General features: G+C 34.1%; 1 protein-coding gene across 1 annotated transcript in view; it reads right to left on the bottom strand.

Annotated features, from left to right (window-relative positions):
* Positions 1 to 778: 778 nt before the first annotated feature.
* The window catches only part of LOC106670987 (ski oncogene), a 194,456-nt gene continuing 177,808 nt past the window's right edge, over positions 779 to 17,426 (bottom strand). Inside the window, exons 2-6 of the mRNA XM_014401707.2 lie at positions 5,671 to 5,924; positions 4,837 to 4,990; positions 4,610 to 4,757; positions 4,359 to 4,534; positions 779 to 4,292 (exon numbers count right to left, since the gene is read on the bottom strand). Of these exons, the coding sequence (XP_014257193.1) occupies positions 3,933 to 4,292; positions 4,359 to 4,534; positions 4,610 to 4,757; positions 4,837 to 4,990; positions 5,671 to 5,924 (1,092 nt within the window). The 3' untranslated portion in view covers positions 779 to 3,932. The remainder of the gene's footprint in view (positions 4,293 to 4,358; positions 4,535 to 4,609; positions 4,758 to 4,836; positions 4,991 to 5,670; positions 5,925 to 17,426) is intronic.

Here is a 17,426-nt window from a genome sequence, read left to right as displayed (position 1 = left end):
GACCTAGTTTGACCCTGTCCTGGCCTTCTATTGTGAAGCCCTCTTTCTCTGGAGCACCGAACCATTCCTATTGTAGTGATTTACCCTCAGTCTCCTGGTGACTTGCAGGCTGGCTGTATATCCTTCCTCTAATAATGCCATGACACCATCATACTCACTCAAATGTCTGATTAGAGTGATTGAAAAAGGTTTAAGAATAACAATAAAATCTAATGAAATCAACAAAAGAAAAATATTAACTGAAAGCGAGCTTTAGGCCTAGAAGAATGGAAGGGCATAATGCTACTTTTTAAGCAAATGGGATTAATCGGTACAAAAGTAAATAAAAAATAAACAAAGCTTATCTACTGTTCATTATCACTTTGATAGCTCCAACCTTAATGGCTTTTTTTAGTGTTGTATTATTTTTAACCTATATAAAATAAGGCGAAATTTTTTTTAACATTTTCAAACTATTACTGTTTAAATTTTAATTTTTGACTTACCTGGCTTCAGTTGTGTACCTCATTTGGAAAATTGAGTAATTAACTGAGAATATAGGTATTGAAAATGAACGTTTACAAATTGATAATGTTTATTGGAAAACTTTCATTGTACCTCTGCCAACATGTCTGCTAAATTTATTAAATTTTTATGTGAAAGCTGAACATAGAATTTTTTTAAAATGAGGTATCTGGGTATTGTTCTCTTATCTTAAATAATCTTTATTAGATACTAGTCATGAATAGATATTTACAAGAAGTTGCTTTGCTACTAAGCATCCAAAGCTGCATATTGGCACAAACTATTAAATGAAGATATGGAACAATTCATTCAACACACAAAACTTACAATGACAGTGCTTTTTTTAATATCACTACTAATTATATAAAATTTGTATAACTATACAGTAACAATTAAAACTTAAAATTAAAGAGGGAATAGCAATAATAAATAAAACACAAAAAAATGTTGACTGGTCTCCAAGGAAATTCACACTTCAATTTTTATAAGCCGTTCTGACTGAATCTTTCTAAAATTTTGATTTTTAAGCAGCTTCCAAAGAATCGAACCGCACAAAATAAAATTTGACTTCTCTGGCTCAAACAATAAAATTTACAAAGACATAGGTTATTTCTAATAAATAACTCTCTCATTCACAGCCCTCTTTCCCGACTCTTTGTTTATTGATTTACTCTCAAAAATAAAATTAAGCAAGAATATAAATGTAACAGCCAATCGGAAATTTTTTTGAATGATTTCACTAATTTACAAATATTAGGCGGTTTTTGTTTTAAGTTGTAAAAAAACTTATGGTTGTATTAACATGTAATCATTATCCCCATTCAAAAAAGGTGAGAGAGCTTTGTAATTTTGTTAAGCACTTTTAACATATAACATTCCTTCTGTACATATAATTTTTCATACATAAAATTACAGTTAGCATAAAAATTTCAAATGTCTTGCAATGAAATGATCCCAAACTTTAATCTTTTGTCAACTAACTGAATTCTAGAGAAATAAATATTGGATTTTTTTAAATGATAATAAAACCATGAGACCATTTCATTTTCAAGAGGCCCTTAAAATTATCAGTATTTACATAATCGACATATAATTTTTTTCTTTTTCATTTGAAATTTTGCATTGTTCAACCAGCTTGGCCGTGTTGTTTAACCCAAAATAAATTATATTTACAAACACAAATAAATAACCTAACAATATCCATTTCCAAATTGTCATGCCAAATAAAAAATAAACCAATAACTAAGTCCTTCGTTTAAAAGAGAAAAAAAATCATGAAAATATTTTTACAGCTAACAATAGTAAATCTGTAAACAAAAAGAATATAGGAAAGTATATTTCCCAGCTCAATAGATGCTGATTTTGGATTGATGGTGATCGCTTTAACTTTTAGGAAACTATTTATATTTGGAAATAATATTGTGCCAATATATAAATGGTGAGTAAAATATAACATTTATAAAACGTTTAACATCAAAAATTTGCTAGACACCAGTATACTTTTGAATATTTTTTAATTGCCCCTGGCTTTGTGTTTAAATATTATTTTCCTTATACAAATTACACATTAAAATTTTATTTTTAAAAGAGTAAACTATTATAAGATTAATGCCAATACCAAAAATTAATTTTGCGGACAATATTTTTCAGCCATATAAAAGTTACAATATAATTTATAGCAATACTTTGTATTTTTGCGTTATATTCATTTAAGATATTGCTGCTTGGTTTAATCAAACACAAACCAATTTGAGCAAGGTTGAAGAAATTTATTCTTTTTTTGATTATTTTGGCAGTGTATGTCACTGACAAGTCAGAGACGATGTATAGCCGTCTGAGCTCAGGTACTCATGGTAAAGCAGAGTATATACAGGCTTTCATTAAAATCCCTTTTAAAAGGTCGAATATTATCTATAAAACACATAAAATTGACATGGCAGTGACACCACAAAAGAGAATTTATTTGCACTTTTCAATTGTACTGTACGATATTATGCGAACATTTTGAACCATTTATATTATATAAAATCGTTTACACGACTATGGCATTCATGAAAATATTTAATTCTACACGATGAGAAATATAAATTTGTACCTTCACTAAAGCTATGTTGAAATGAGCATGAAAACATTCTACCTTTTGCTGGTTCTGTAATTTAACAAGTCGAAAAGCAAATATTGATGGGAAAAAAGTCAAACTATTTATTTTAACGTAACAACTGTCATTGTTGTTGAAATTAAATTTCTAAAGCACCGTTTTTTTTCTTTTTTGTTTTTTTTTGTTAAGAAACATAATCATTTCCGACTTGAGAAATATATTTGAGATCATATAAAATTATTGACAAAACAACAATGGAAATATATGCTTGTTAAACGGTTTATTCTACAATAGTCATTACATTGACAAATTACATTTAAATCCAGAAATAGGAAGTAGTAGAAAGAATAATGTACATATATACACTGACATTTTTACACAAATGGTGCTTATCTAATACTTAAGCACCAAAAAAGATTTGTACTTTTAACTTCATAAAAACTATAACAAGCCCTTATATATAATAAACTCATTTAAAGGTATAGTAAACTAAAAAAAAAAAAAATGACTGTAATATGTTTAGGAATTATGACAGGCACTACACATTCATAAATCATATTAAAATATAAATGATAAAAACCATTTCTTATCCAACAAATTGAACATTATTAACGCTAGCAATGGACCGAAACAAAAAATGTTCTTTTTTTTAAATTTTCCAATGCATTATCAAAGAATGCCAAAACTGTAAAAAAAATATGTATATAACTATACCTATATATAATAATGAACATTAACAACAAACACTATAAAAATGGCACAGTAACAATAATCTGCATAATTTATCATTTTAACAAAAAAAAAAGAACATTTCCAGCTCTTGGGTAGAGTTGAAAATAAACATTTAAAAAGTTCAGTCATTTCTAAACACAATTTGACAAGTACAAACATCTAAACCTTAACAATTCAAATTTACATTAAACAGTATGAATTTTTTTAAATGTGTTTTGTACTCTTTGCATTTTAGTCGTTACCTTCAAATTCAGCTCTACAGTCTAAAATAGGATACAGTTATGAAATGGTTTTGGCATTAAATTATAGATTAACGTGTAAAATTGTACACCAATCTTTTTTTTTGTTTTTAATTTATTAAATGGAACTGGTTTCTATTCATCATAAAACTACATATTTTTAAATGCATTATTTCTGTTTAGGTATGTAATGCATTGTTATGAGTGTTTATATGCGGTGACCCGCTTGCATATTTATATTTTCGAAATCACTGGGATAAATTTAATACTTGGTAATTGGGATCAAAATAAAAGACAGTACAAAACTGTCAATTTTACACAGTTAAAAATACTTAAAATACAAGTAAAGGGACTTGATGTCACTCAGACACGGGCTCTATTTTAATAGATGCCTGCGATGTTATGACGGAAACTGGGCTGCTTCGGACGACACTTATGACGGCTGTAGTCAGTGGGATAGACGTCTTCAAATCGTCGGGAGCCGGTGAACAGACTTTTAGCAGTTCTGGTGAATTTGCTTGTTCAGGGCTTGTTCGGGGAGGCGACGATGCATGAGGAGGGGACCCTTCAGCCCCACACCTGGGAGATTTTGGCGGTGGTGAAGGGCATGATTTTAAATCGTCTCCGGCAGGTGTTGAGCTCTCTTCTGGAAGAGATTTCTTCTCAGGTTCAGTTTCCATTTCTTCCTTCGCACTCATTAAATCCATAGACTCTTTGATCTGAAATCAAAACAGTAAATATTTGAGTCCGTGTTTTAAAACTTTTAGAAATTGAATTTAATCTACCTTTAAGATCTGCTGCCTAAGGGAAATATTGTCTTTCGTTAGCCTTCGATTCTCTGCCTCCATTGAATCCAAGCGTCCCGCTAGCCTTTCAACAAGGCTCACGACAAGTTCCCTTGTTGTCTCTTTGGCATCACTCAAGGCTGCGAAAACTGCTGCTACTTGCTCGACCGCACTCCCTGTTGAATAATTTATAATAATATAAAAACTCAAATTTGTTAAATAATACTTTTAATATGGGAATATTTACATACCAATATGCTCATGTTGTTCAGAGGCACTGTCATCGGTGTCAGTTGAAAGCTCGATTTCTGGATTGAAAAAATTCACACCACCGTTCCCTCGATCACGGGGGAATATTGGTGGTTTTTTCTCATCTGGATTTGCCGCTTCTGTTTTCACCTGTGTCCAAGAAAAATTGACGAAATTAACAACCCCTGTAAATTAAAATGTAATTTAAAAAAATAATTAATATACTCACCTCAGTCTTCCGTACGTCGTGATGAACCGATCGGGGTGCGAGTGCGACATTAGGCTGATAGCTTCTTTCAAACCTTTCTGAATCGGAAAGAGGCACGACTCGTTCAGGATGTAGTAGGACAGGTGGATCATGACTGAGGTAGGCAGGAACATTGCTAAAAAAATTAATTAATTAATACAATAAAATAAAAATAAAATACATTTGGATAAGTTACATTAATAAATTAATTGAAAATTGATTTTTGGACAATAATACACATATTCACATAAAAGTTTTAATTCAGCCATTTTTCACTAAAAGAAGTTTTTTATTTAAAAAATTTAAATTTTTAATTTATTTATGTTTAAAGTTGGTGATCCTAGACTACCATAAGGATTTTTTTTTCTATATATAATAGCGAATGTTCGTAAATCCTAACAACATAAACTATCGGGTTGTCCGGAAAATAATGCAGGATTTTAAGTTTTCATTAAAAAAAATCTATATAAAATATTCTGTTTACGTTTACAGGATNATGGGAAATTATTTTGATTAAAGAACATTGCTTTAAAGTAACTAGTTTCTTTTTTTTGTTTAATACCAAAATCCTGCATTATTTTCCGGACAACCCAATACTTAACCGATTTTGATAAAACTTTCACACATGCAGACCATAGGACAAAATCTCATGATCTTCTGGAGGTGATATCACAACCACAATAAACCAAGAGACAAGAAATAAAATTTTGGCCAATAAGAATTCATCGGTGTTCTTGGGATGGGCTTTAAAGGGCCACAAGTACCCTCTAAGTTTGATATTTTATTTCCTGAAGAATATTGTTAATTTTTACTTACTTAGGAACTGGACCATCTGGGTAAGCCTTTTCGTCCAGATGAGGTGGAAGTGGTGTGTGCCAGGGCCTGAAAGCAGAGCCCATGCTTCTCATGAAGGGGTCGTACCAGTAATTGTAGTGGAAGGCAGGGTCGTAATGCTGCAGGTATGCAGTAGGCGAAGCCACGTAGCCTTCGTCGAGTTTCAACTTTTTGGCCGCGACCACCTCCTCGTCTTTCCTTTCCCAGTCGATCCTTCCTCCCATCCTGTCGATGACCTGAAAAATAAAAATGGATTAGTTCGCGTTTTATTGTTAAAAAAAAAAAAATTGGACGTTCTCGACAACATAACGCACGGTTGATCAATTATGATTGGATGTTTTCTTGTTATAGCTTGAAAAAAAGACCTCTTAGAAAAGCAATAATCAGTGGTGGTGGAATAAACACACAGGGTGGTTCTCAGGTAACAAGGAACAACCTGCCCCAAAAAGGGTTCGTTTTTCCAGGAAGGAACGAGGGCTAATTAGCCAATTTCTTAGTTTAGAAGAAGAGGAAGAGAAGCGAAAAACAATGGAGGGAGAATCAATTAAAGACCCCCTGTGAGAGGGTGGGGCCACCCGTGGTCGGAAGACTATTATTGAACCAGGTCTATTTCACCTGCTGATTTGCCTCCGGCTCTGCTAACAATTCCATTCCTTTAAAGGAAAAAATAAACCGAATAAGTAGATATCTTGATTGATTGATCAATTGTTCTAAAGTGATTGACACTAATATAGAAGTGAGTGAGGAGGAATTTCAGAATTTGATAGAAAGGGATTGAGCGAATGGACTTATTAATTAATCCGTGAAAAAGTGATTGATGATTAATTAAGAAGTGAATATCAGACAAAAGTTGATGGAATGAACGTGAAAATTTGTAGATACAATATTGTGTACAATACTATCGAATTGTGTCAGTCGATCAGTGAGTGCAAGAGATGAATTGGTTGAATAAGTGATGTGTTGATTGATTCATGATTAATAACAGGTGAGTGATCAGATCGAACTGAATGATTATTTGAGTTAGATGTGTAGGTCAACAATTCGATGGGTAAATTAATCGACGATTTATTTGATGATTGGTCGAGAAGGGATCGATAGAAATGGGTGAGATTGAGTGATAGGGCGAGACAAGAGCTGATTCAGATAAAAAGTGATAGACAAAAGTCAGTCCAAAGCAGCAAGGAGGCAGACCAGAATGATCAGAAAGGACTGTTTTAATTTCTGCTTTAGGTCTGCTGGATGATGAATCAACATGGTAACCGTTTTGCTTCATCCATCTTAATTCGTTGGTTTGTGGTTTAAAAGGTTGACGAAAGAACCATTGTGAAAATTCGAAACGAATCTGACAGACAAAAGCAGTGAGGTGGTAGACTTTTGGTAGAATTTATCTGAAACGGCCAAGGTACTTGTGATACTCTTGAGGTCTGCTGGTTGATTTATTGGACAAAAACGAACAGACCTACCACTGAAGGCGTCTGATAGACCATCTAGAAACGACAAAGCTTAAGTCAGCAGACTGCAAGATGTTTTAGCAAATGTACTAACTGCATATTCATTAACATCGACACATTCGTTTCGATATATTTACAATATCGATGTTTTTCTTAGATTTTTTCGTTACATATGTGTCTAGGATAGATATTATTGTTTGAATATTCATTCATAATCGGCTATTTCTTGTTCGATACATTTAGTCGATGTTTTCGACATATTTACAATGTTTTCGATATCGATGTTTTTGTTCGGTTTTCAGTAACTTGTGTGTCAAGTAAGATATTTTTGTTTGAATATTCATTCATTATCCATTTTTTGTTCGGTACATTTTCATATCGATGTTTTTGTTCGGTTTGCTTTCAATGTGTGTTTCTTAATTGTTTCATAATTTGTTGAACTCGTGAGGAGCGGTCAAGAATGAGGTAGTTTAGAAAAACAACTTTATTTTTCTGTGGCGTTTCGGCCTTTATTTCATCGTCTTCAGGGCATAAAGTGTGGTGGTATTCTTGTGGTGTCATATTGGTTTTGTATGAAAGTGTTGTGACACAAAACCAATATGACAACCCAAGAATAGCACAACACTTTATGCCCTGAAGATGACTCGAATAAAGGTCGAAACGATGGTAAAAAATAAAAAGGCGTTTTTCTATACTGCCTCATTCTTTATCGCTCCTCACGACTTGAACAAATTTTGTTTGTAATATTGATTTAAAAAAAAGATATTCTCATTACATGACTCTTATCCATCTTATCAACATAATCAAGAATTTTTAGAATAATAATAATTTTTTATTTGAATATCCAGTCAAAGTCGAGGTTTTTCGATACAATTTCAACTCGTGTGTCAAATATCGATATTTTTATACTCTCTCCCTCTCTCTCTCTCTCTCTTTGACACTTGCTCCGGTGCTTTCAGACACTACACACACTGTCATTGGTCATATGTGTAAATTAAACTTTTCACTTTTTTTTTTATTTTCTTTCGATTTTTTTCAGAGGTCACATTGACCTCAACAACTTTTTGGGCTGTGCCGTTCTCTTAATTGGTCAAACGACCATAACAACTTAATATTAAAATACTCGGTATTTTCGTTAATTTGTTTTTCAGTAAACAGACCCTGATGATGGTGGAATAAACCGCCGAAAGCTCGGCACATTCCAAAAAGCTGTTTTGCTCCATATGACCTCCGAAGAAGATCCCATCACGGTCAGCTTGCTGAAGGTCGATAAACATCCAAAACAATTTTCCATTACTTAAGTTTGTGTGATGGTATCTTGTTCAGAGGTCATATGGAGGGAAACAACTTTTTGGGCTGTGCCGTGCTCTTAACGGGTCAAATGACCATAATAGTTTAATATTAAAATACTCGGTATTTTTCATTTGTTTTTCAATAAAAGAGTTTATTCCACCATACCGGGGGGTGAGGGTAGAATAAACTACCGAAAGCTCGGCACGGCCCAAAAAGCTGTTTTGGTCCATATGACCTCCGAAGAGGATCCAATCCCTAAAGTTGCTGCAGGTCGATAAACATCCAAAAGAATTTTCCATTATTTATTAATGGTGTAGTAATGGAGTAGGACAAAATGGGATCTTTTTAGCAACCTCAGGTCGGCCATATTAATTAGATGATGGTTGATTGATGCTATCCGTCCAATTTTCTACTTTACCTTTAAAATAATATTTAATGTGTGTGTGTGTGTGTGAGATCGGTGTGACATGGTTTACAAATGAGGAATATAATCTACTTTATTAAGGAATTAGGTAAGAATTCGAGGCTCGTAGGTAAAGACTCAGGCAGCCGGTTCAAAAGTGAAAAAGTTAAAATTTGTCATTGGCCAGACCCGGTTTCGGTCCTTTCCTCATTATAAAACGGCGACCCCAAAAGCGTAAAAATAGCCGGTCGAGAACGTTGAGGAGGTGAGGCGGTGGTGGAGGAGGTCGGGCGGCCGCTCGCGAAACTGCCAGGGAGCACGTGGAACGTTCGTAATCGATTGGGAGTGAATGTTTTGGTGGGTGTTGTCCACGGTGGGAGGCGAGGCCGGTAGAAGCCGGAGAAAAATGGGCCCCGACCGCCATAGGAATCGCCGTGGAGAGAAGGTCAGCCGGCTCTCCTTGCCCCCGGCGCCCCGCCCGCCAGTCTCATCTCATCTGCCCCACATCCACCATCATCATCACTCCTATTATATCTTTGTACTACTTTTCACATCTTGCACTACTTTATTAAAATTTACACAGAATTACGTTTCGACGGTTAACATTTATTAGATGAACACGGCCTCTATCGGATCGATAACCCTTTACCGACTATAATCATCCCCTGTTCCTCTCCCTCATCTTCCCAAAAGTATCATTATACCCGTTGACGATAACAGATATTTTCTATTTTACGTAGTTTCTTTCTAGTTGATATCTGGTGAGGGCGATGAGGATACTAGGAAGCGCGGTTTGTACTCCCCAGGCAGTGCAGCCTTCAGACTTATTGTACCTTCCCAGTTCCTAAGTTCAGTGCAATAGACTCTATTCTTCTCCTTAGAAGTAGCAGGTCATTGACTGTCGCTGCTACAATTTCATTTCCTAGTTTTTTTTCGTATGTTAGGTTGAATCTCCACTAAGCTGTTGCTTCGCATTCGAAGATGATATGGGTGGCTGTTTCCTCCTCCTCATTACATAAAATGCAGATGGGATCATCGTTGTGTATGCCCATGTTGTGTAGATGTTTTCTCAGATGCCAGTGATCGGTTAGTAGTCCTATCACTCCTCTGAGTTTAGCCCTCTCCAGTTTCAGCAGTGATTTTGACAGTCTTGGTGAGGGTTGTTTCATCATAAGTTTACTATGCCTAGCACCGCTAGAGATTATCCACTTCACCTTTTGTTTTCTTTGGATCTATTCTGCGATGGAGGATTCTATATTTGTTTTTGTTATCCCAAGTATAGGTTCGGGGGCCTATGTACGGTCTTGCGGATCCTCCTCTGGCCAGTCTGTCTACTTTCTCGTTACCCAAAATTCCTCTGTGTCTTAATGGCTGCTTGGCTATCAGATCCTATGAGGATTTTTTTATCAGTGCAACCTCTTTTAAGATTTTCCAGGGCACAAGCATTGATGGCATGTCTTTCTGCTTGAAAGACCGAAGTGCACTTTCCTAATGAGTTTGATTTCTCATGTTTTGGGCTTGTGCAGAAAATGCCCGATCCGGTTCCTCCGTTTGCCAATCTTGGTGAGGGTTGTTTTAACGTAAGCTTACTGTGTCTAACTCCCCTAGAATTTATCCACTTCTTCTTTTATTTGATTTAGATCCATTCTGTGATGGAGGACTCTGTATTTGTTTTTGTTATCTCAAGTATAGGTTATACGTTCTTGCAGATTATCCTCTGGCCAGTGTGTCTGCTTTTTAGCCTTGGAAATCAAATAAACAACTAGAAAACCCATTATCATATTACCAACTGTGCTTCATTCATATATGGTGATGATGGTAATGAAGATACTTGGAAGTGTGGTTGGTGCTCACCAGGTACTGCGGCCTTCTGGCTTATTGCACCTTCCTAGTTCCTTAGTTCAGTGCAATCCACTCAATCCTTCTTCTAAAAAGTATCAGGTCATTGACAGTTGCTGCTACAATTTCATCCCCTAGGTTTTTTCTATATGTTAGGTTGTGCCTCTATTCTCATTTGCTTCGCATTCGAAGATGAAATGGGTGGTTGTTTCTTCCTCCCACTAAATCTGCAAATAGGTTTATCGTTATATATGCCCATGTTGTGTGGATGTTTACTCAGATGCAAGTGGCCGATTAATAGTTCTTTAGCTATGTGTTTACCAGTTTTGGCGAGTCTTCTTTAACTATGAATTGAACATTGGAACCTCTAGAATTCATATATTTCTGCCTTTGTTTCGTCTGGACCCATTCTGAGAAATCTTATTATTCCAATTATAGGTTCTTGGCGTAATAGTACTGCCAATAGTACGTTGGTCTTGCAGATCCTCCTCTGGCCACTTGGTACAAGACCAACAATCAAAATTCTCGTGGTAAAACTCGGTAAGCCAAGTGCCCGTTATTTAACATTATCTTCAATCTTTGTGGAATGGAAATTATATTGAATAAATTACAATATTCTTTACAAGTATTTTCGCCATGTTTGATCATTCCTGTAAGGTTACCCTTGTCTCGGTGTTCTTATAATCTTGCCTTGTGTCAGAAGTAGGTTACAATGGAATGTTTGGAATAAACTGGAGTCGTTGATTCACCCTATTTTATCACACCCTAATATTATCGAATATGTATTGTTTAAAGTTGATCGAAGTGTAACCGTCCCTGCCCAACTAACCACCATCAAAGTTTGGCTATTGTTAGCTATTATTGATTACTGTCTACCTTTAGTACTTTGTTATTGACGGACGATGTTTAACTATTGAACCAACAGTTCGCCATAAAAAAGATTTTTGATCAAGGAATTCAGACTGATGGATAGAATCATCAGGTTTTTTAATGTTGTTGATCGATGGTTGACCATTGTTGTTAAGCGAGTGAATAATATTGAAAATATATCTCTAAATAAAAAATGAGTCTTGGCATCTTATATTTTAAGGTCATTGTGTCTTTTTTTTGGAGGATTTGGTCATAAATGTTTAGTCTGACAAAGAACAGGGAGGAGCCACCTGGTAAGGCCCAAGGGACGAATCCACTCCGAATTTAAATTAGAGCGAGCCCCTCTTAAAACAGTAAAAGGCCAAATCTTTTGTTGTAAGATTTAGTGAGGGGACGCAGCGCAGTGTCCGGTTCATTGGGCCAAGTCGGCCGATCAATCCAGGAAAGGGCTTCGTTAGAAGGGGGGGGGGTCCGGATATATTCCGGGAGACATTTCCGAACGAGACTGGTAGAGCCAATGGTCTGGAAGCCTCTCATGAAAGGTATATGTGACAGCAAATACTTTCCCCATTCCACCCTGTTTTTTCTTCAAATCTCAACGGTTCACAAATGCACCGCCCGGTTCAATGACTGCGACGAAACCTCTGTGTACAAAGGTAAACCAAAGAATCTGCACAATGAAGTCAGATGTGCACCTGCAGATAAACAGTCATGTTATCTGGACTAAGGTTATACTCATTTTGTACAAAAGTTTAGTTAGGGAGATTAGCTACTTTGTTACAGGGGCAAAAACTCATGGTTCGATCTTGATGATTAATGTTTGTCACTGGATACAATCTATCAAGGTATTTTGACCTTGGTGAGGTTTGACCATGGACGTCAATATGCCCGGTGGTATCATAGATGATCAATTACAATCTAGTAGATATCGAATATAGATGTTTTGTAGTCATGAGGTTTGATGTTTGTACATTGACGTCAAGCTGGCCAGTAATCACGTTCATTGGTGTTTAAATGGTAATGATCGATGTACTACTATCGATTTCAGCCTGGTCAGTACTATTGAACATCAGGATTTTGATGTTGATGCAAATTCAGCCATAACCATTGAACATTTATGATTTGATACCAACCTGGCGGATACAGTCTATCAGGGGTGTTACGACCTTGATGAGGTTTGACCATGGATATCATGATGCCAGATGGTATCATAGATGATCGATGACAATCTAGTGAATATCGAATATAGATGTTTTGTAGTCATGAGGTTTGGTGTTTGAACAGTGTCGTCAAGCTGACCATTGGTGTTTGGATGGTGATAATCGATTACCACTATCGATTTCAGCCTGGTCAATACTTTTCGATGTTGATGGTCGTTTGATTATCGTTAGGAATCCAGCCATTACATGGATCTATTGTTTGATATCAACCTGCCCAATACAGTCTATCAGGTTTTATGATCGTGATGCGTTTTGACCATGGTTGTCGATATGCCCTGAGATCGATGTTAATATAGTGGACACTATTGAATATCAATTGACCAAAACCTTCTCTACCTTAGTGTATTGATACTGTTCGATGTACCACAATCGATTTTAGCCCGGTTAATACCATTGAACATAAAGTGTATCTTGATTGTCGGAATTGGGACCATTGAGATCATGCTGGCCAACAACTCCACCATCTGTTTTTATGTTGACATTGAACGTTTGGCCTTCTAAAATATCGATAATAAATATTATATCTTACAAAAGAAGGTTTTAATTACGATGTTTAGTAATCAAAGACATCATTATTTCTTGCTACCTCTTTCACATCCTGTACATAAACTACCGTTAAAAACTTTAATACATTTTATGAATAAAGTTTTTTAAAGTTAAAGGAAAAGGCGTCTTTTAACAGCTTTTCCTCACTTTCTAGCCTCTTTTCATCCTTTAAAACCGTCAAACGTATTCGCCCAGTGACGTTGATGCATCGATGTTCCGAAATTTGCACATAGTTCTCCCCGCCCCCTAGAACAGCGTGGTTTTTTGCTGTTGGTCGGTCGTGACTGGCTCATCCATCACGAGACGGGCCGCAATCGTAGTCGCATCGCCAAACACACAGGCCCCGTTTAGAAAAATACGAATCCGGATTTTATAATGAATCGAATTCACCGTAGGTTGCATTTTATGGGGGGATCAAGGACGAGCGATTTATTCGCCTATTTTTTCGCAGTTCACGGCCTCCTCCCAATTATAAATCCTTTTAAGCGGTCTTTTATTATTTATTTTCCCAAATAAATCCTTAAAATTCTATTGTTCCTAGAAATAAATATTTACAAATAATTTAAAAATAGCTGTATATCTGCCTAATAAGGGTTTCAAACAAATAGAAATTTTTATTTATTCACTAATGTTTCCAATTCAAAGGAGAATTTGTTCAATCAAAGCTTTTTTTTCGAAGAAAATTACAGATATAATTTCGAGATAATTGATAGCATCTCGGCCAAATAACACTTGATTACGTGTATTTTCAATATGCCCAATACGAAAAAAACCCGGCTCATAAAACTTGATGAGATGATTCACGGATTAAAATAGTATTAAAAGGGAAAATAATATTGGGTTGTCCGGAAAATAATGCAGGATTTTGGTATTAAACAAAAAAAAAGAAACTAGTTACTTTAAAGCAATGTTCTTTAATCAAAATAATTTCNGAAAACTTAAAATCCTGCATTATTTTCCGGACAACCCAATACAAATCTGAAAGCCGGACCAATTTTGCAAGGGGGGATTCCGGTTTCCAAAAAAGGCGCCGCTCATACGTGTTTTTTTTTTCTATAGGCTTTTGTAATTTGCCAGCAAATAATATGCAGTCGGGGGCAATCAGATACCGTCTGTTATTAGTACTGCTGGCCCATCTTTATTATACCTTTTGATCGATACGGTCCGATCCTTTATTAATTCCACCGGTAAAAAAAAATCATTTTCAATTGTGCGATTTTAAAAGGGGTAGTAAAAGGGGAAAATATTTATTTCTGGAATGGAAGATTGTTTAAATTTACCCTCCTATATATAAAATACAAGCAGGGGTTTCCATCCAGATTTAAAATTTAAAATGTCAAAAACTAACGTTTTCTTACGAAATCCTTCCCCTTTTAAAAAATTAATTCTTTAACACATGAACAACTGAATAAAAAATGTTGGTCTAAATAGTAGTTAATTTTTTACGAAATAATTTGAATAGAGGGTCTCTCGGAGGTTGAAGGAACGCTCAGCGAGCCTAAGCGGACCAGGAGGTGATGGAACGTCCGATAACTCCTTCCCAAGCTGTTATTAACATATGTAATCATTTCCATTAAATATTGAATTGCCCTTTTCTGCCTTGGTTTAGTTGAATTACGTTTGAAATGCTCCAAAAAATCTATGCATTTAGTTTTGTTAATTGCGTATACGCTTTTTCGTCGTGCTATTTGAACCATTATATTTGTAGAAATAAACGATTTTGTTTCAAATTTGCACAATTGAATAGAAAAAAATTTGATTTGAATGAAAAACTGAAATTCCCTTTGAAAAAGTCCACTGTTTAGAAAAGTACAATTTACGTTCAATAAAGTTCAATTAGAGTAAAAAAAAAGTTTGATCGGAATGAAAAAAATTGTAATTCGCCTTGAAAAAAGTCCGTTGTTTAAAAAAAGTACAATTTACGTTCAATAAAGTTCAATTAGAGTAAAAAAAAAAGTTTGAACGGAATGAAAAAAAGTGTAATTTGTCTTAAAAAAAAGTTCTCTTGTTTAAAAAAAGTACAATTTATTTTGAATAAAGTTTGATTAGAATTTAAAAAAGTTAGATGTGAATTAAAAAAAGAGTAATTTGTTTTGAAACAGTTTAATTTGCCTGGAAAAAGTTCAAGTTTCGGAAAATAGTAATTTTAAAGAAAAAAAGCCTAACTTTTTTTGGCCTAGGAAACATTCAAATTGGTTAGAAAAGACATTTGAATAGGCAAAAGTTAAATTAAAATTGCAAAAAGTTAAATCAGACTTAGTTAAAGTGTAATTTCACTTAGATAAATCTATTAGAATTAAAAAAAAATTCAATTTGCTTGATAAATATCTAGTTGGATTTAAAAAAATATATCAATTGGTAGGGAAAAAGCACAATTAATTTCTAGAAAGTTAAATATTATTACTTATTAGTTATTATTTATAGAAAGTTAGTTTTGATTTTGAACAAGTTCTTTTATTTTAAAAATACTTTTCACAGTTTTTGAAATAATTCAATTAGATTTTTTGGAAAGTTAATTTAACGTAAGGATAAATGCAAGTTTAATTTTGATTGGAGAAATATAAAATATATATGTAGTTTGTTTGGAAAAAGATAAAATATATAGGTAGTTTGCACATTAGCTTGCTACATTCACAGGTGTTTTAACATAATACATATTGGACAAGTAATTAAATTATGAAAACAGGTTTGAAGAGAAAATATTAATATTATATATCTACAAAATATATACGCAAATTATGATGGGTTTTAGTTATAACATCGTTATTAGTTATAACATTTTAACACCACCAACAGAAGCCCTATTCTGTCCATTTCACATCCCGGTTTTGGTTTAAAAACGTCAACTTTCTTCCAATTGTACCTGGAACGAATGCGGTTAAAGGGCAACGGAGCGTTTTAAAGCGTTCATTGATTGGGCCCTAGGCTGAATCTAGCATGTGCGGCAGGAACGAGGGAAAGATTTACTACCGAAGTTCCGAGTCGGGTTCGACAGGGGTGTGGCTTGGGTCATTCTTGCCACAGGTGCTGAACACGTTGAAGTCGGCCTGGCAGGACATCCTTCTCTCCGAACAACATCCAACGACGCCTTGTCAAAAACGATTTTCTAGCAAAATTCCACATTTTTCCGATTTAAAGACCCGTTCTATTTGATCAATCGTACATAAAATCACAAACTGTAAAACAATTCTTGCAATATGTTTAATAAGACTTTTTACATAAAAAACATTAAGAATAGCTCAAGTTTCTATTTGACTGAAAAAAGTTCTATTTGATAAGAAAAAATACAATTAGAGTTGAAAAACGTCCAATTAAATTTGAAAAAAGATTTATTTGGTTGAAAAAAAAATTAGATTTGAAAAAACTAGTTTGTTGGAAAAAGTTGAATTAGATTTGAAGTAAAAAAAATATTTGTTTGAAAAAAGTTCAATTAAACTTGAAAAAAACAAAACAATTATTTGGTTGGAAAAAGTTAAATTAGTTTTGAAAAAAGTTCTATTTGGCTGAAAAAAGTTCAATTAGATTTGAAAAAAAGAACAATATTTATTTAGTTAGGAAAAGTCCTATTAGATTTGAAAAACGTTTGATTTGTTCAATTCAAGTTCAGTTAGATTTGAAGAAGTCTTGTTTGTTTGGAAAAAGTCAAATTGTATTTGATAAATATATTTATTTACTTAGAAAAAGTCTAATTAGATTTGAAAAAAGGTTTATTTGGTTGGAATAAGTCTAATTAGATTTGAAAAAAGCTTTATTTTGTAAAAGTACAAATAGATTTAAAAAAAGATTTATTTGGTAGGAAAAAGTACGATTAGATTTGAAAAAAAAGAGATTTCTTTATTTGGAAAAAGTCGAATTAGCTTTGAAAAATGTTTTATTTAGTTAGAAGAAGTCCAATTAGGTTAGAAAAAAGTCCTATTTGGTTGGAAAAATTAGAATTGGATTTGTAAAAAGAAAAAACTTTTATTTGCTAAGAAAAATTACAATTATATTTTTAAAAAAGTTGTCTTATCAATCGTATACAAAATGGAAAATAGTTAAAAAAATTTTACGCTATGTTTCTCAAGATTTTTTACAAATGAAACCTTTGAGAAAAGCTTAAGCTTCAAATCAAATTCT

Source organism: Cimex lectularius, unplaced genomic scaffold, assembly GCF_000648675.2.
Source record: "Cimex lectularius strain Harlan isolate CLEC.00 unplaced genomic scaffold, Clec_2.1 scaffold206, whole genome shotgun sequence".
Lineage (NCBI taxonomy): Eukaryota > Metazoa > Arthropoda > Insecta > Hemiptera > Cimicidae > Cimex > Cimex lectularius.
This window is presented reverse-complemented; position numbering and strand designations above follow the sequence as displayed.